Consider the following 20,645-nt stretch of genomic DNA (forward strand, 5'->3'; position numbering starts at 1 on the left):
TCTCGTGTCCCGTCTCGTCGCATCCACTGTCGCATCATCGGCTCCATCTCTTCCTCGCTCGTGTTGCCGTATCCGAATCTCCACCACCCAAACCTCGCTTCCCTCCATGGGTACTGGAGCCTCCAGGAACTCCGATTGCTCCCACGGCGGCCGGGAGGGGCAGCTCTACGTCGCCCTCAAGATGGAGAACTTCAAGGTTCGAGGCGACCTCGTCCCGCACGTCTACGGCTCCATCCCCATCACTGGCTCCTGGGACGCTGCCAAAGCAGTATGCTTTCTTACCTTGGTGTCCATTTTCTCTCCCATCTCCTCTTCTTTGATCGGTATTTGACAGTTCCCGTTGTCCGACGATTATATTTTCCACTTAGCTCTCGATGGCGCGGGAATCGGCCTCGATGTGGGAGCTCAGCTTCGTCGTGCCTCCTGATCACGGTATAATTTTTTTCTTGAACCTCGCTTATGCAACACAAGATTGTAGCTCTATGTCCTGGATGAAGAAAATGGGTTGAGAAAATCCTAAACTCTATTCAATTCTTAAAAATAAACATAATGATCAGAATTGCGGAAGCTTACCAGAATTCATAGTTTGCTGTCAATTTGGATGTTAATCTTCAGTTTGTAGATTTTTGAATATCCAAAGCTAAGAGGTTTGCCGATAGATACAAAAGATAAAAGTTATCTTTGCAAACTAGCACCATAACAATTAAGCTCTTAACTCATATTTCTTAATTCTAAATTTGACCACATTAATTTATAACTTATTTAGATGATGACATTAGATATTTATAATTATAATTATGACCCTAAAATTCTAATAATCTCCCGTTGGGCCATATGTGTAAACTTATAAATGTGAACTCAAAACTTGTCATTATAGTCATAGGGTTTCCTTAACAATCATGTCCATTAATTATATAAACATAGGATCAATGTAGTCTTTGTTGTATCTATGACAAATAAACTATCAATGGTCACGTACATCAATATAATCAAATGACATAGATTAATTATGAATGTCTAGAATGAAAATTACATGCAAGGTGATCTATTCATGTCAATTTTTAGCTGATCCTTCTTAACCAAAGTGAGATCAAAACTTTAACTTAAGTTATACAAAGTGTAATGAAGTAAAAATTGAACTTTATATGATTAGAAAATCTCTAATTACATAAGTTTCAACAACATAACCAAACATGCACAGAAAACATATATAGTACAAATTCTCACTAGATCTAGACTTCACCAAATTTAATAACACCCATATGAGTGGTATGCTCATAAAAGATATTGGGTGGTAAACCCTTTGTAAAAGGATCTGCTATCATGGAGTTTGTTCCTATGTGTTCTATAGACATCTGACCACTTTGTACTCTTTCTTTCACAACAAGGAATTTGATATCGATGTGCTTCAATTTTATTGAGCTCCTATTATTGTTAGAATTCAATACAATTGATCTATTGTCACAAAATAACTTCAGTAGCTTCTCAATCCTTCCCAAAATATGAAATCCAAAGATAAAATTTTCTAGTCATATTCCATGATTAGATGCCTCATAACATGCTATAAACTCTATTGCTACAATGGAAGAAGCTATCAATGCCTATTTGGCACTTCTCCTAGAAATAGCTCTGCTAGCCAATAGAAAAACATAGCATGAAGTGGATCTCATGCTATCTTGGCATCTCGCAAATCAGAGTCAGAATATCCCATAATCTCAAGAGTATCTGACCTCTTATATGTGAGCATGTAATCACTAGTTCTCTTTAAATATCTCATTACCCTCTTTGTTACTTTCCAATGATCCATTCCTGGGTTGTTTAAATATCTGCCTAACACTCTAACAATGTACGCAATATCCCGATATGTACAAACTTGAGCATACATAAGACTTCCTACAGCCAAAGCGTAGGAAATCTTTTGCATTTCTTGAGTCTCGAGGCTTCCTTTAGGGCATTGTTTAAGACTAAACTTGTCTCCTTTAGTGACCAGGGTGTTACTTAGTTTGCAATCTTGCATGCCAAATCTTTTAAGTACCTTATCAATATAGTTCTTTTGTGATAATCCAAGAATACCTCGAGAACGGTCTCGGTGTATTTGGATTCCTAGTACAAAATATACGTTACCAAGATCTTTCATTTCAAAATATCTAGATAAAAATCTCTTGGTATCGTTTAACATACCTATATCGTGTGTGGCAAGCAAAATGTCATCAACATATAGAACCAAGAAGATATGCTTACTCCTACTAAACTTATGATATACACAATCATCTACCACGTTTATCTCAAAACCAAATGAGATGATTATTTGATGATATTTGTGATACCATTGACGAGAAGTTTGCTTTAACCCATAGATGGACTTCTTAAGTTTGTAAATCATACTATTTGGATCTCCTGATACAAGTATTCTGATTGCACCATATAGATTGTTTCCTCAATATTTTCATTGAGAAAAGTCGTCTTCACATCTATCTGATGGAGTTCCATATCGAAATATGCTACAAGTGTCATGATCGTCCTTAAAGAGTCCTTCGTTGAAACTGGAGAAAAGGTCTCCTTAAAGTCAATCCTATATTTTTGAGTATAGTCTTTAGCTACAAGACGTGCTTTATACCTTTCCACATTACTGCTTGAATCCCGTTTGGTTTTAAAAATCCACTTACGACCAATGGGTTTCACACCTTCTGGTAATAGGACAAGTTCCCAAACTTTATTGTCTTGCATTGACTTATACTCCTCATTCATCGCCTCAATCCACTTTTGAGAATTTAAATCTTGCATGGTTTGACGAAAGTTGATCAAATCATCCTCTGCCATACCATGTTCTTGGAGTTTGTACTATGTAATAATCTGAAATAGCACTCTGCCTTTCTCTAGTGGATCTACGTAAAGGCAATTATTCTTCATACACTGGTTCTTAAGGTTGTTGAGTTTGTTCTTCTGGGAGTTGATTAACAATGTCTTGTTGTTCTTGTATTGCATCCTGATCACTGACAGGAATAAAATCTTGATCATTATCAGAAGCAATCATAGGAATATAAATCATTTCCTCTTGAAGAGTAATGAGAATACATTCCTCCTTGAAGACAAGATATGTTACTTTATTCTTCCCCCCAAACTCAATATCCTCAAAGAACATTGCAGTCCCCATCTCAAAGATAGTCTTGACTTTGGGATCATAAAACTTATAGCCTCGTGATCACTCAAAATATCTAATAAAGTAGTTACTTACTATTCTGAAGTCCAGTTTCTTTTCATGTGGCCGATACAGTCTAGCCTCAGCCAGACATCCCTAAATATGAAAATGTTGAGACTTGGCTTTCGCCTTGTCCAAATCTCAAAAGGTGTTTTAGTAGCTGCTTTAGTAGGTACTCAATTTAGAATGTAAGCTGTCGTCTTTAATGTTTCTCCCAGAGTGACTCTGGTAAGGTTGAATGACTAACCATACTCCTTACCATATCCTTAAGAGTTTGATTTCATCGTTCAACTACATCATTCATGCTTGGTGAGCCTGGAATGGTGTACCGTGAGACGATTCTACACTCCTCTAGATATTGAGCAAAAGGTCATGGACGTTGCTCACCTGAACCGTCATATCTACCATAGTATTCACCACCACGATCAGATCTGACTTTCTTAATTCTTTTGTCGAGTTAATTCTCGACTTCAACCTTAAATGATTTGAAAACATCCAATGTTTGAGCCTTTTCATAAATAAGAAACAGGTATGCATATCTAGAATAATCATCAATGAATGATACAAAATATTGTTGACCATTACAAGAAGGTGTTGGAAATGGTCCACAAACATCTGTATGTATCAATTCCAATACTTCCGTGGCTCTATATGCACCCTCTTTCTTTTTTTTGGGCTATATACCCTTAATGCATTCAACACAAATATTTAGGCATGTAAAATTAATGGAGTGTAAAATTCCATCCGATACAAGTCGTTCAACTCTATTTCTAGAGATGTGTCCTAAACGTTTGTGCCATAAGACACCTGAGTTTTCATTATTAAATTTACGCTTAGTAACATGTGATTTCACATTCAAGGTTTCAATATAAGAAGCATTTATATCAAGCATATATAGATTGTCATAAATTATAAGTGAACAGGTTCCAACAACAGTAGAATTAATAGATAAAATGAACTGACCATTTCTAAATAATGAACAACAATAACTTAATTTGTCCAAATTAGAAACAGAAATCAAATTCTGTCAAAATGACGATACAACAAAAGTATCTATTAAGTCTAAATAATAATCGATGCTTAACAACAATCTAAAATGTCCTATTGCTTCCACTTCAATTGACTTGCCATCACCTACATAAATGCATCTTTCAACATCACTTGATTTTCAGCAGCTCAGGCAACCCTGCATTGAAACACTTATGTTAGTGGTAACACCGGAGTTTAACCACTAAGTGTTTCTAGGTACTGAAACTAAATTTACTTCAGAACAGACAAAATTTAAAAATATATCTATTTTCGCACGCCATGGTACTTAAGACATTCTTTCTTGACATGATTAGGCTTATTGATCCTACTTTTGTTTCTTCACATAAGGACCTTTCTTGCCCTTATCTTTAGGGGTGCTTGCCAAATAGGCAATTTCAACCTTGTTTTGCTTCAACCTCTCTTCCTCTTGAACACATAAGAAATGAGTTCATTAAGAGTCCATTTCTCCCTTTAACAGTTATAATTGATCTGGAACTGACTGAATTGGTTCGGAAGAGAAATAAGCACTAAATGCATAAGCATGTCGTCCGACAATTCAAGGTTAAGTGCCTTCAACTTTGATGCAAGGTGGGAAAACTCCATGCTGTATTCCCGAACATTTCCCTTGCCTTTATACTTCATGGAAATCTAGCTCTTCAAAATTGTGCTTGTTTCTGCCTTATCACTTTTGGCAAAGTGTTTCTTAATCGCATCGAGATATTTTTTAGCTTTGGTGACACTATTAGACACTGCACCTTTAAAAGCCTCACGTATACTGCATTTGATGATCATAAGACTCATGCAGTTAGAACAATCCCACTTCTTGTATTTAGCCCTCTATTCAGAGGAACTAATATTTGCAGAAACAGTGGCTTGCTCTGTCCTAAGCGCAAGATCAAGATCCATGCAGCCAAGATCAATAATGTTCTCCTTCCAATCCTTAAAATTTGTCCTATTAAGGATCGACACTGAACTTAAGTTAGCAGAAATAGTAGCAACATTTGCTGAAAAAAGAACATAAGAATTATAACATAAATAACATGCTCATTTGAATCAATTAAAATAAATGGTAAAACTCATCTAAAGATACCTAGTGCAACAACAATATCAAGTCTTTGGACATTAATATTATTTGCAATTGGTACTCTTACTGTAATAATCAAACACTAACAATAATGCATGACAAATAATAAACCTATCTTTGGATCGATTTATTATATTCATGAAAAATAACAAATAAATCCTTATAATTGTTATGTGTTTATTATTACAAGTAAATGTATAATTTGTTAAGTATAAATCTTCCTTTGAGTTGACTAATACTCACATAAATATACACATTTACACTTTATTTAATACCTCAATAATATCTCAATATTTCAATTAAAATTAAATTCATATAATAGAGGTCACTTTGGTGACATATAGTTCAAATTTAATTTAATTTAATTTAAAATAATATATATTAATAGAACCCATATAATCCAATTAAATTAATATTATAAAATAATTTTATTAAATTATTTTATCCAAATAATAAATTTAATGGATTATCATTAAAGGGAACACAATAAGGGTAATTATGTCAAATGGACAATTATGTTACCTATATAAGTGTTACGTGTAGTATTCTAAATTCAAAAAAATTATGAAATTAATGGCAAAAAATGTGGTAGTTGGTTTCCTCTCCAAAATATATCAAAATTACCAATCTGAAATCACGTCTTTTGAAATCGAAAACACGTCTTTATGAAACTGACGCTTTTTTTTTTAAATCAAAAGTTCCCAAAAGACATAACTTTCTCAAACAACACCATTGTTCATTGTCTATCCTAATGCAACCGTTCCTTCCGGGCGCCGAGAAAAAAAAAACAAACATCGGAGCCGACATTTGAAATCGGCTAAGGATTTGGCCGATGTATACTCTATTATGATAGCTCATACCACAATCGAATTTCCCCAATTTTATGCTTCATTTCATGCCAACCATCACCCAGAATACAATGATGATGAATAAGCGACGGACATACATAATAGTAGGCATATTATAAACAAAACACAATAATTTCTTAAGAATTGGAAATAGATTTGCTCTGATACCAATTGAAGAAAATGGGTTGAGAAATCTCAACCCAAAATCCTAAACTCTATTCAATTCTTAAGAAATAAACATAATTATCAGAATTACAGAAGCATACCAAAATCCATAGTTTGCCTTCGATTTTGATGATGATCTTCAATTTCAGATTTGTGAATATCCAGAGAGTTTTGCCAATGGGATACAAAACATAAAAGTTATCTCTATAAATTGGGACCATAACCCTTATTTATAGAAGTATAAGTTTTCCTATTTCTAATTTGACCCCTCAACAAATTAGAAATTTTACATGGTATCCATATTATTATATTCATAACAATTAAGCCCTTAAGTTATATTCCTTAATTCTAAATTTGACCACATTGATTTATGACTTATTTAGATAATGACATTAGACATTTATAATTACAATTATAACCCCAAAATTATGATACTGGATTGTAGCTGACTGGTTGTTGGTGTTTTGTAGAGACACTAGATTTCAAGTTCTTGTTGAAGCCCAAGAACAACACAGGGACGTGCGTGGTGGAGGAGGGGCAGAACCGGCTTCTCACAGGAGGGGCGTTGGAGGAGGGGGATTCGAGGCCGGCACTTTTCAAGATTGGTGATGATGAGGTGCTCGAGTTTAGGGTGTTCATCAAGGTCGACATTTTGTCCCCGTTTGATCTTGCTGCAAGCTGGAGAGCTTATCAGGAAAATATCGAACCATCAAGAGTTCGAGGGATTCCGGATGTCAGTATCAATGTAGCGGTGGAGGTACTTTTGGAAGTAACGGCGTTTTAATCGATTATCTACTGCTACCTTAGATATGTGTGGATCTTCATTGCCTATCGTCCTTTTATTACCTCAGGTCATAATGATTTGATATGTGTGACTGTTGCATTATTGTATAACGTAATATAACCTTAAATAACAATTCTGCTGTCTGTCAGTTTAGATAATGTTGTTTTTTTGGAGGTATTGAAGGATGCTAATACTGGTTTATGGAGGTCTTACAGAATGCTAATGTTGATTTTTTTAAGCATTCAGAATGGTCTGCCTATAGCGATATTCAGATTCTAGTTAGTGTCTGTTGACAACTGCTTGTAACAATTTTCAGATGGAATTCTCCAGACTTTGGCTTTTGGTAGTGTTTGCATTTGAAATAGTCTGGATACTAATTTTTCATATGTTGCATATCGATTCTCTAGTGTGATACTTACAGATGGTAAAAAGCAACTGCAAATTCAATAATTGGAAGTTTATAGATTTCTGCTTGAATTTACTCATTTTAGATATAATAATTTATGGTGATATTATTTTATGTACTAGGTATCTCCTCTCTCAAGTTTCGTATTGATATTCTCATCCTTGTCTCTCTTGATTACTACCAATTAGCATTTTTTGTATGCTTGCTGCAATTTCACACTCATCCATTCTTCCTACCAGAATGGTTCAACGCCCACTTTGGAGCTTGATTTAGAACACTATGTTGTTCCAGCACCCTCTTCCATTGTTGATGATGCTTATGCAGCTAACTTGACAGAGACACCAAGATCATTATCTAATAGGAATTTCTCCGTACAAAAAACACTTTCTCCTTCAGGGATGATAAAAGAAATAAAGATACACGCTGCAGAAAACAGTTTTTTGTTCGTGTATACTTTTCAAAACACGCTGCAGAAAACACTTTCTCCTTCAGGTATACTTTTCAAAACACACTCAAAGTTCGAGTATTTCTCAAAATACCCTCTAAAGTCTATAATCTTACTATTTTATTAAAAATCTCCCCCCTTTACTAACTAACTTTGGTGAAGCCTAAAATGTATTTACGTTAATGTTCTTTTTTTCTATTTACACTAAAAATAATTCTAAGGTTTATTAGTAATTCCACAAGCGAAACATATTATTATGAATTTTTTTCATCATTAATTTTTTCTGATTATTTTATATAAAAAAAATATAGTTCTCTTTAGTCCCATATCTTAGAATTGACAACACTATGATCAAAGAAACTTCTATAAATATTTTAGGCCAACGATGTTAAAAAATATACTTTTCTTAGTTTTTTTACTAAGACAAGTATAATATTAAATTAAAATAATTTTTTATATAGGGAAATTCGTTATAATAATTTGTCATGTGTGCACGATCACACTAGTATATATTAATTTATTTTACCAAGTTTAATAAGTCGGTCGTTTGGGGTAACCCACCGCTGGCAGGATGCGATCCCGTGCAGGGGGACTTTTAAATTGAATAATTTCCCTTGAATCTACAGTTAGGATTAGAAACTGGATTAATCTGGCGGCGGAAAATGGTCCCTCGACTATGTTACTATGCAGCCGCATAGAAGCGGCGTACTAACCGCGACAGCAAGTCGGTGGCCCGGCTACGTTTCCCGAAGCATGACACCGAACCAAGACAAAAGCAGCGTACGACTGCGTGTACATACTCTAGTCCGTTGCCACCGCCGGACCACAACTCTATTTATACTCCATAAATCCCATCCCATCCCATCCCATCGCAGGCGGCAGCGAGATCAATAGCCATGGAGGAAGACAGCATCGATTCCAGCGAGAGCTTCATCTCCCTCTCCCTCTCATCCAAAGGAGAGCAGCAGGAGCTGAAGCAAGAAGACAGCCATGAAGAAGAGAAAGCAGCTGCGGGGCAGAACGACGGCCTTCCCAAAGAAGGTGGTGGAGATGCAGGAGAGGAGTCATCTGGTGGGGGAATCGCGAGCAAACTGATTTCAAACTTAAGCATCTCAGTTCCAGATCAATCTGCTGGGGACGAGCCTGAGAAAGAACAGAGCAAGGAAGAGAAGGATTCAACCAGTGCCGGGCTTTTCACCCATCTCCTGCCCAAGTTGCCTGTTGCTTGGCCAGGTAACTCTATTTTGATCCATTTGTTCTTTCAGAAGAGATTTCATGGTTTTTTTCTCCAATTTAAGGTTTATGTTTCCGGGGTTTCATCTTTGATGTTTGATTATAAGCAGATGAACAATCTCCAACAGCAGATGAAGCTTTTCTTCTCATCTCCATCATAGAAGATTAGCATTAGAACAAGAGGGGTCTATGGAGGACAAGCTGTAAAAAAATTTGTTTGGGATATGTGAAATGTAAAATTTTGGATGTGGAAAGTCGATGCAACTTTTAAATTTTCTTTTTTTTCTATTATGATTTTAAACACAATTTTCTATATTAAAAACCTTATTTATTTATTCTTTCAATTTAATACTCTACTTTAATCAACTTTTGTTATTCAACTTTTGTTACAATTCAATTAGATTAAAGAAAATAAATTGACGAACGAAGCATGGACGACTCAGATATTTGCGAGGCAAATAGTTCAGAAATGCCAACTATTTCAAGGCATTTGTTGGAAATGTAATGGACCAACAAACCAAAGCACTGAAGGATGATAACGTCAAGAGCTTACTAATTATATAAATACATTCTTGAACAACAAATTGCCCGCCAGAATTTCGACTGGCACCCTGCCATTTAGTTTCGAAGTGGGCAAATTCTAAATTGGAAGAAATATTAACACTTACGATTAGCTCCGCCGCCAAAACAAAATTAGCAATTTCCATCTTTCGCCCCTAAACTTCAGCGATTTAAAACCATATAACCTAGCAAAACGCTAAAAAGAAGAAAAAGATTATCGCATCAACTGGATTACAGAGCATCGATACATGGATAGAATGGAAACAAAGGAAGCAACTTACGTTGATTGGTTAGCCTGAAAACCCAAGATTCACACTCAATCATGTCCAACTATATATAGAATTCTCTCTTTCAGCTCCTGAATGATCTGCACAAAGTCACAGCGTCAGGAATTTTCTTCAGATCGTAAAAGAATACAAAACTTGATAATCTTTCCCAAACATACTGAGGAAGATAATTTTGCCCATTTCTGAGCAAATGTTGCATCTGCCTTCAGATGACAATTACTAGGAAGATTATAACATGCAGAAAAGGTAGAATTTTCAGTTGCCTCTGCAACCCAAAGATGATTTGATTGGTCTCTTGCTCGCTTGACCAGATTAAAAAAACCAACCTACATGAAATGGTGCAAATGTTAAACTACAGTTTTAAGCAGTAGTTGGCATCTTAAATAAGGTCTAAACACATTTGTTTCACCTATCCAAACTACATTGTCAGCTCATAACAAATACAAGCTTCAACTTAGTTCATGATACATTCAAAATAACAATAGGAAAAAAATTGATAACGCATAGTATGAGCTACCTGTAAGTTTAACTAATTCTCACAGAAGATCGGAGTACAGTTAATTGGACAGCAGACGTGGAATGAGTTAGATTGAATAACTGATTAACATAAAAATGTGATGACTTACTACCGTTCCTTCATGGTGGTGACTGAATAATGCAGACAAATCATTGCCTGTAAATAGAGAGTGGAAACTGATAGCAAGTAGACAATCATGTCGCTCTTGATATTGTAATGTTGAGTTGCATGTGCATCCATCTGAAACAAAAACCCATTGTTTCTTCCGACGCCCAGATATGCAAACATCTCCGACATGTAGTATTAGTGCTGCAATATCAAATTCACTAAAACAAGCAACAAAATCAACTCAGGTATGGACATAATGAAATGTTATTGATCATTTTTGTTTTTTTTAATTGTGTTATTTTCATGTGGTTTCGAGTGAAGAGTGCCAAATAATTGAAGTACATTGTTTTGCACAATTTGAGTGGAGAGTTATTGATGTGTAGTTCATTATTGTGCAAATGTTTTATTTTAACATTTGACAGAAAAAAGATTAATACAAATAAATTTTGACAAAAGACGATTGATCTACCTTGTTAGAGGTATGGCACCCAAATTTGACAGCCTGATGGATTTGCGAGGTTTAAAGAAAGGTCTGCAGGAAAGTATACGAAGTTACAAATTTACAAGAATACTTTCCATTAGACCAAAGAATATAATGGCATTTGCTTACTCATATTTCTTGGCCTCTGTTAAAGGCAAACTCTTCCATCCTGTAGAAGATCCACCACCTTGTAGATAAAGAACGTTCATACAAAAGCTCATTGGCAGAAGTCCTGCAACATCATATATTTTTCCTTCTACAAGATCAACCTTCTGTTAGGCATCACCAGAAACAAGACAAGTTTATATTAGTTCTCTAAGGCAAATCTCAGATAGTTTAATATTTAAAAGAGTGAAGATCCAGCAGGATCAATGTTTTAAAAAGCAACTTAGATGTGACCACATAGCATACAGCGTCTGCAGTCCTTACATAGCTGGCTTCAATACGCATGACCAAGCAGCCAATGAGTATTGAAGCCAGTTTCATTCCTGTGATTGTGAAACACTTCAACAAGCTAAATTTTTGATATGGTGACATGTTATATTCATAAATATTTGTCTAGCAAAATTTCTCATCATTACCTGATCCTCAGTTGGATTCCATATTGTTATCAGACCTTCCCTGAAATTTCCTTTTTTGCATGAGTGTTTACTAGTTAAACCTGCCACTTTCACTCTCATAAAGGGTGTGACATCTCTTGAACAAAGACCGGCATCCTTTAACGTTTTCTCAATCTTCTTTTCCATGTCTAATTGCCTAATCTCCTGAAAGAAAATCATCCTTCTTCATTACATATTTCAGATTAAGCCAATTTGATATGAAACATCGCAAACACACATTTTGCTTTGTCTGATAAGCTGAGAAAGATATCAGTTGCTGTGGAGTCATATCTGCCATCAGGACTTCAGGCTCAGCAGTTGTCTCAAGTATTTTGTAGAGTTTTGCCCCTTCATCATTGCCGTCTACATCAGCAACCACATCTATTCGCTCAGCTAAAATAGCCTCTGCAATGTTACATCTCCTGCAGAGGCAAGAAAGGATTAAAGTGGCAACAATTATAGAGTGAAAACCCTGTAACAAATATCCTAAGGTTAATACAGATACAAGAGAAACAAGTGATCAAATCCAACTGAGCAAAGTGAATAATGTTTTCAACGAACTTCTAGGATCAATACCCTCTGCCTTAAAAAATGCATTAGGTGAAACTTGTGGCAAGTTTAAAGATCAAAAACAATGCCCAAGCATGCAACTCCAAAAGAAATCCAATTTTGATGCTCTTCATTCTTTATTTAATGTTATTTCTTTTGTTCTACTCAAATGTAATTTATGAAATTCTCTTTGTGCATGCATATATCTTATCTTTTGTTAAACGGAGCCATTTATAAGACTAGTATCTCACCCATGCATTGAAACAGATGATGATTGTTGATTTAGAATAATGTGCGGAAAGTTGTTGGAACTCCTTTATGTACCAAGCATAAAAGGATGTAATTTCCTGCTTCAAAATCCGGGAGTGTTTTGAGCAAACTTTTGTGTAACTAGAGTAGCTTAAAGGCAGTAAAGATAAAATCCTGCTCTTTGCTGACTCATAAGGCAGTCTTCGGAACTAGAACTGAAGTGCAAAAGCACATTGTACATGAAGTATTAGTGTCCATTAGCTGGTGCCACTTTTTCCATACACAAATAGTGAACAAAGAAGTAAAGGAGCCATTCAACAAAATACTATTGAACCATTTAGAGCAACTTAAGTGCAGATAAAACGTGCTCTTTGCTAATTCATGAGCCAGTCTTCAGAACTACAACTGAAGTGCAAAAGCATATTACACATGAATTATTAGTGTCCATTAGCTGGTGTCACTTCTTCCCATACATAAATGGTAAACAAAGAACTGAAGGGACCATTCCACAATATATTATCAACGTAGTCTTTCATCTTGTATCCTTTTAAGGCATGTCAAGCAAAGAAGAAAATAAACACTAACTGATTTCTGCTATAAGAAGTGTTAGTAAGATTCAATAGTACCGCTGATCGTATTGCTGAAGCGCCTTCCTTTCCAACCTTTCTGATCTTACAATATACCCACCATCAGAAAACCTGAGAAAAATTTAACAAACTTTATAACTCAGACAGTGCTTATAAGCATTTTCCAGTAGATAGTTAAAATTGGGTTCACCTCTCCTTATATAGAAGAGGGTAAACCCTTGTGATTCCGACCAATGTTTGAGGAACTCTACCACCACCAACTTTAATACAATTGAAAGACAAAGGAGCACCACGACAATTGCCTAAATATTTCATGAATAAGAAAGTAAATCACTGTGACAAGTGTAAGCAGAATATAATTAGCAAATTACTTGAAGATCAAATTTAACAAAGTTGTCAAAATAATTGCTTACAAAATCCCAACTTCTCAGCCCAATCTGCCCTGTAGGTCCCATTTATGTTCACTAGCAGATGAACAGTCTTTGAAGCCTAGAAAAGACAAGTTGTTAAGAAGATACCAAATGTTATCTGGAAATGAATTTACTTGGCACAGCATCAAAAATTGACCTCAGGAGATGAAACAGGTCCAACCCAACCAAATAAACCAGCACCCCATATCTGCAATGCAATGTTTTGAAACAAAAATGATAATTAAATATCTGGAAAGAAAGATGCATTACTGGGCTATTAATAGTTAAGGATGACTTCATACCCGAAGTTTTTGGCCAACAAACAACTTTCCAGTGAAGATTTGTTTTGACAGCTGGACATCTAGCAAAGCATACAAAGAATACCTGAAAAAAGAAAAAACCTGAAGTTTTAAATGTCACGCATAACTTGATTTATCCATTTCTGAGGAATACAAGGTAGTTCACCATCCATCAGTAAGCTCGATTCTGGCATCATAAATACTTCTCTCTAATGTTGAGCTAATGTTGTTACTTTGTTTAGTAACTTCAGACCCAGAATTTTTGTCATCGGTCTTTGATATTTCTGGGTGACCAGAACAGATTGCTGAAACACATAGAATCATCATAGATGAAGGTGATGCATCTCCATCTAAAATTCTTTTAATGGCTGATCTATGACCATGGTTGAATTCCCTTTCATACCTAACACAGACAGAATCAAATATACAAAGACTGCATATTATCAATAGAAGAAAGAGAGTAAATTACAAACCTGTATTTCAATTCCTCAAGAACATTGGAAACTGTAAAAAACTTGTTTTTAGTTTGATTATGATAGCATCTCTCATAACATGCAAGCTTCCAAACAATCCATCTGTAATGATTTGTAACCCACCTAATTTATATACAACAAGAGATGCAAGATTAATTATAATAAAAGCACAAAACATGAAACTCTTAAAATAATAATTGCAATGTAAAACAAACTGTGGTGCATATAAGCAACAATATAGAATAGAATGACAAAAACAGAAAAGACAATTCAGCATATGATTTACTCCTATAATAAAAAATGAGAAGTAGAGTGTTTTTTATTAATGCCCAAACACTAAACTTGCAATGTTTGTAGTCTCCAATTCTATGATATTACAGAAAATAACAACATGAGACAAAGCGCCTTTTCCCAGGCCATTTCTAAAATTCAACTTCAAAATGGAGCATGTTCTAAAAAATTTTCACATGCTTGATAGAGGTATCAAATGCCCACTCACAGTGTCAATACTGAAGTATCCGTGTCTGATACATATATGGAAGGGGTAAATGAAGTGTTCAAATGTGAAGAAGGAACCAAAACGAGACAATTTGACAACCTAAATATCTACACATTGGCAGTTCAAAACTGGGATCATAGACATCCGATGAATTATAGCAAGTCAATCACACTTGCCACAAGGAGTAATCTGTATTCTTGAAATAATAGCCTAATGATATTTGTTTTCTTTTAACAAATTTTTTATTTACATATAGATTCCGTTATTAATCTAGTGATCATGCTCAATCCGTCTAGCTACATTGCTCAACACAGGAGTAAAAAGGGAATATATGCACAAAGGGCGCTTGGAAGTGGATGCAGTGATGAAGCACAATTTCACCTTTAGCCAAATAGTTGAATCAGTTGTGCCACTGGCATTTCTCTCTTACTTTGCTGCTGGTGAGCCATCCCTCCTGGTTTCCTTTTTCAAATTCAATTCAGGAACTTCTATTAAGATTGAACAGCAGGTATTCCCTCGTGCCGTTTAAGACTGAATCATATATTGGATGGCTGCTGGATAGGCTACCAAGGTAAAGAGTAGCTCCATTCATGGTAGTCTATCTCATGCAGCCACAACCAAGGTAAAAACCCCTAGTTGTGGTTGTATTTCATTGTCATTGTGCCAAGTATGTTTGAGGCAGTAGGAGAAATTTCTTTTACAATCATGTATATACAATGGGTGGACCAAATCCCCTAGTTTTGGGATCTCATTGTGGATGGTCATATTTTGGTTGTTCATTAGTATCTCCCTAATTTTAATTTAAATTTCACTTTTCAACCTTCTGTTAGTGTTGAGTAACCTCTCTATTGTATAGAAGGATTGACCTTAGTTGTATGCCAGAGCGATGCCATATGAACAATCAATAGCCCAATAAAATAGCAGTGCTATAAAATGTAAATGTTAACTACATAAGGAAGAAGTCATACAGACCATTCAGAAAGAATAATTCATTGGCATGTAGTCTACATTAGATGTCATTGTTAATGGAAACATTAATAAGCAACTGATTTTTATTGAATGAAACAAACCCAAATGAATGGCAAAATACAAACTTTTCGCTGAGCTAAAATAGGTCATTATCAGTTATATCCAAAGAATGAAGCTGAGGGGGTCGAATGAGATCATGTAAAGAAATTCATTTTTTAGAAAAATATCAAACAATCTTGGTCAGTTCTTTGTTGTTACACCAAACAATATTACTAATTAACTACAAATCTACAATGTCCATTGGGTAGCAGAAAAACAAAGCAATTCAGTCAGAATCATCACACAAAATTTCAAACATTTTTAAACATATACTTAAACAGGAGAACAAGATGTTTGTAGAATCCATGATGACAAGAAAGAAATACAAGCTCCAAGAAACAGTTAGGCGCACTCTTTTGTTGCATTAGATAATGATGCGCCAGATTGAAGCAACATATCCTGAAAAGCTTCTATGCCAATCCCATCATGACTGGATGCATCTTGAAACTTGTAGTTCAGTGCATTATCTGCATTCATGCTGCTGACTCCAGAAGATAGGGATCCCAGCTAGGTTTAAGCATTATTCAAACACAAATAAGTTTTTTTCTGACAAAGGCGACATCAAAAACAAAAAATGAACAGGAAGGTCAGTGTTTGTACCAAATATTGATGACTTGGAGCACTACCAAAGAAGTCTTTAATATTCTTTCTTTTATGACATGGGTAATGAGTAGAGATCTGACTGTGGCAGCTACTTTGTGTTGGTAGTTTGGAGAAACCTACAAAATTTACTACCCTTAAATATCTTGATCCAAAAGTTAGCATAAGGACTATTGGTTCTTACATATTCCACTCATTTACCAGTAGCCAAAGAAGTGTTCTTCAAGGGAGTTGCAAACCTATATGATGAATAAGACATGTTAATTTATTTATGAGAAAGCATGACATAATATGTAAGATATGGCAAAAGCATAATATTTTTTTTCTTGAAAAACATGGGGAAAGCATAGGATATAGAAAGAGGTAAATTTCAGGAGCTGAACTGACCTGGAATTTCGTGGCCGTTTAAATGGAGAGGCAGAACTCATTTTTCCAGGTTGCAGCTTTCCACTACTAAATCTATTGTTTGATATCTCAACCAAAGGTCCATGCAGAGGATTGTCATCCATCACAATGGAGTTATTAGATAAATGGAAGTTATCTTTTTCAGGCTTTTTATTGATACAAGCTTTCTTGCCAGAATAAGCATTTCCAAATGAAAATTTTCTGTCAATTCCCTGGTCTAGCACATGACCTTCAGATTTAACTTTCCAGGTGTGAGATGATGGTTGCTTTCTCTTGAAACTAGAAGATGGGGTTCTGGATGCAGGTTTGCTTATTGATTCCAAATCAGAAGAAGGATAATAGATGTTCTCCTTGTTACAGAAAGTTACATTATGATTATTGCTGTTTCCCAAATTGGAGGGCAAACACTGATCGAGTCTGCTGTTCTCCAAAGTTCCAATATCTGAGTTCCCAAGAAGGTTCCTTGCACGATTTAGCGCATCATTGGAAATTGAAATATACCTTCCGCTAGCCGTTTGGAACTTAACTGGTGACTGAGTAAAATTAGAACAATCTATTTTATGTGCCAGGGTATTTTGTAATTGGCCACTATTTAAATGACTTCCAGCTGCGCAATAACCTTTTAAAAAATTATCTGGACTTCTTTCAACTAATCTAACATTGGAAGGATCAGTAATGAGTGTGCTAGTAGTGACACAACTAATGTTCCGAGAAGAAACTCCATGTGAACTTTCCCCCTTGATGATCTTCATAGAATCCTGATTTTGTGCACTTCCAAAACCTTTTAAGGCAAAAAGTTTGTCATCTTCTTCCAAGCCCAATAAAGTAGTTGCTCTTGCGAGACCACAAGAAGATACATTTACAGTTCTACCCGAGCTTGTCTGGAACATGGAATTGAAGAAAGTCCTGTTACCTTGCTCGTGTAATTGTCCTGCAATTTGAATATATTACAATGTCTCAAATAAACTACAAAGTAATTGCAAAAAAATTGTAGAAAAAGAAAATCTAAAACAACAAAATGCCATGAAAGCACTCAATGTGTATACTTAAAAAGAAAAGTTGGAGCATCATTTGCAATTAGCATCAGTACAAATTTCTAGTATGTATTCATGTATGATTGGTTGGAATTATGATGTGAGTGTATGTTATTGGATATTTTGTATGAACTACATGCATTTGCTCCAACTATTTTGGATGATTTCAAATCAGTACTGATACTGATTTCTACTAAAGAAAGAAGACTGTACTATGTTTCTCTAACAGGATGCAATAACATTGCTACTGATAACAATGTGAAATAAAGAAAACCATAAACATCCCGTGGATTTCCATGTATAACACAATGCATATTAAAACAGAATGTTCTTATTTTTATTTGTACAACTATGTATATAATTCAGTGCAAAAAAAAAACATCTGTTATAGTGAGCAATTCTGCAACAAAATTTAAAACTGAAGTATCTATAGTGCATAGCAAGTAAATGATGATAATAGTATATTATCAAATTGTTTACATAAAGAATAAACAGTTCTTTGATTGAGATGAATCAAGGATAACAGTTTTCCATATCCAGTAAGGAAAACACAAGTATCAAGTTAATTCTACAAGATTGTAGGATATTTAGTGATTATATAGAACCAGTGCACATCTTAAAGGCAAAAAGTACAGCATAAGACCAGAAATTTAGGACAGAATAGGAAATCAATTAAATGGCTGTTAAGAGAACCGGATTAAACTAACATGAGAGATGTCCTTAAGACAATGAGCTTCAGCTTGCCTTCACGTTTTATTTCTCTAAAATTAAAATTCATTAATTAGATTTATTATTTGATATAACTTAACCAGAATAGTCCTAATGCAATATTGTATACAACCTTTAAGGAATTGATTTTATACTATAGGGCACCAACATGCAAACATGATCAGGTGATTCAGTTCCATGCCATATGTTCCAACAAAATTAAACAAAGAAGAAAGCAACTTTACCATCATTCACATCCTTTCCTTCAAGGATGGCTGCTGCTTTCCTAATTGAAGATTCTTTTATGGTGACCGACTTCCCAGACGCAGTACCAAAGATTGGTAAGGTACTATCTTTAATACAATTATTTGAATGTGCTTCATTACCTAAGAGAAACAAAACAGATTAACTGACTAAAATCAATTTTTTTTCACGAGAAAGAGATTATCCAAATACAAGTAAAAAATGACTTTTCCATTCATGATAATTGATGTGAACAATCTTAGTATTTATAGTAAATACTAAACCCAAATACAATAGCAAATAAAAGGTCTATAGTGTAGGAAGCATTGTCTTCTTGTTCTAACCCATCTTCTACTAGCAGAGGAGGCTAGCACTAAAGAGAATTTATATTCGCACTACACCAAATCCAAGGCTCAAAGGAAGAAGGTGCTCCGATGCTCAAGCAAAGGCAATACTACATCCACACACAGAGTTGTTCGAGGATCACAAAGGAAAAGACTGAATGTAGCTTGCACGAGATCAATAAGTGTCATATGAAATGTACTGATGGAGAAAACATTGAATCAATGGGAGGGTGCAAGAGGGGACTGAAGCACAGGAGAGGGCATGATAGCTCATCATTGGCATCTCTTCAACCTCTCTTCAGTTCCTTTATCTGGTAGTTGCTACAGCATCAAAGCAAATGTGATGGAACAGGAATTTGGGAAAAGGAGAAGGCCCAAAGCACAATAGAATGTAACAGAGTCCATAGTCAAAAGGTGACCATGGCAAGTAAATTAATGAGGATTAGACATCATTGTGGCTCTTTACTGGGAAATTATTAGGGTATGATATCTCTAGATAATCTCTTCTAACTATGTTTATTAAGAAATTTGGACCTTTAGGATTGATCCTGTATCTAAGAGGGAGCACCTGAGGTAGGGTCCGCCTATTTCTACACATAACATTGTTTCCTATAAATGTTTCACTGACTTAGTTGTCTACTTTCAAGTGACTCTTATCTCTATATGTTCGTCAACAACATACAAAAATGGAGAAAATCAATTCGTTAATAGCTGCTGTTTTCTTACTTGAAGATTCTCTTAGACCAAGTGACTTCCCAGATCCAGTATAAAGCAATTGGAAGTCGTTGTCTTTATTGCCAACCTCTGAATGAGCTTCATTGCCTAACAAGCACGTGATAGAGTAAACTGAATAAATTTAGAGTTTTTTTCTGAAGAGACAAAAGAGAGAAATTGCTAAATTTTCAGGTTAGCTAAATATTTCAATCAGTTTTGAGTATTTACTTCACCTCTGCTATTACTGTCAGCTTCACCAAGAACAGACCTAGCTCTATTTATCGAACTGTCGCTCACGAAAACCGATTTTCCTGACGCCGTACGAAAAATCGGCAACCCACCTCCGTCCGCATGGTCATCCTCAACACCTAATGGAATCTGCGTATGAGCTGAGATTTGGAAAGAAAAGTCAAACCGAAACGGATTCATAGACAACCAGAAATAAAGCAGGAAACCGCGATCATGATTTAGACTGGGGTAAGAGGGGTTACCTAGGATCAAGAGATCTGCCAACGAAGGAAGGCGAGAACCGCGGTCGCTGTCGTCGACGCCAGCTAAGGTTTTGGGAGGCGGAGCTGGTGGGAAGGAAGATACCTCGGAGACGGAGGCGACAGCCCAATGGAAGTGACCATCGGCAGCAGGGCGAATCTCCCAAGTCGGGAGCTCGGTCGGCAGCGGCATTAGGCGTTAGGGCTTCTTTCGTCGAAGGATGATAAA

General features: G+C 35.6%; 2 protein-coding genes and 1 pseudogene across 2 annotated transcripts; 2 read left to right on the forward strand and 1 right to left on the reverse strand.

Annotated features, from left to right (window-relative positions):
• On the forward strand, positions 1–8,672 carry LOC122026718 (6-phosphofructo-2-kinase/fructose-2,6-bisphosphatase-like). The gene is made up of 5 exons (XM_042585468.1): positions 1–268; positions 369–432; positions 6,796–7,082; positions 7,755–8,007; positions 8,587–8,672. Exons 1-5 carry the CDS (start codon positions 107–109, stop codon positions 8,670–8,672), a joined length of 852 nt encoding a protein of 283 aa, XP_042441402.1. The 5' UTR covers positions 1–106.
• Positions 8,673–8,793: 121 nt separating this feature from the next.
• LOC122040057 lies at positions 8,794–9,479 on the forward strand. The gene is made up of 2 exons (XM_042599454.1): positions 8,794–9,193; positions 9,304–9,479. The coding sequence occupies exons 1-2, from the start codon at positions 8,857–8,859 to the stop codon at positions 9,360–9,362; spliced, it is 396 nt and encodes a 131-aa protein (XP_042455388.1). The 5' UTR covers positions 8,794–8,856; the 3' UTR covers positions 9,363–9,479.
• Positions 9,480–9,725: 246 nt separating this feature from the next.
• LOC122050357 lies at positions 9,726–20,645 on the reverse strand (annotated as a pseudogene).

Source organism: Zingiber officinale, chromosome 1B (genome assembly GCF_018446385.1).
Source record: "Zingiber officinale cultivar Zhangliang chromosome 1B, Zo_v1.1, whole genome shotgun sequence".
Lineage (NCBI taxonomy): Eukaryota > Viridiplantae > Streptophyta > Magnoliopsida > Zingiberales > Zingiberaceae > Zingiber > Zingiber officinale.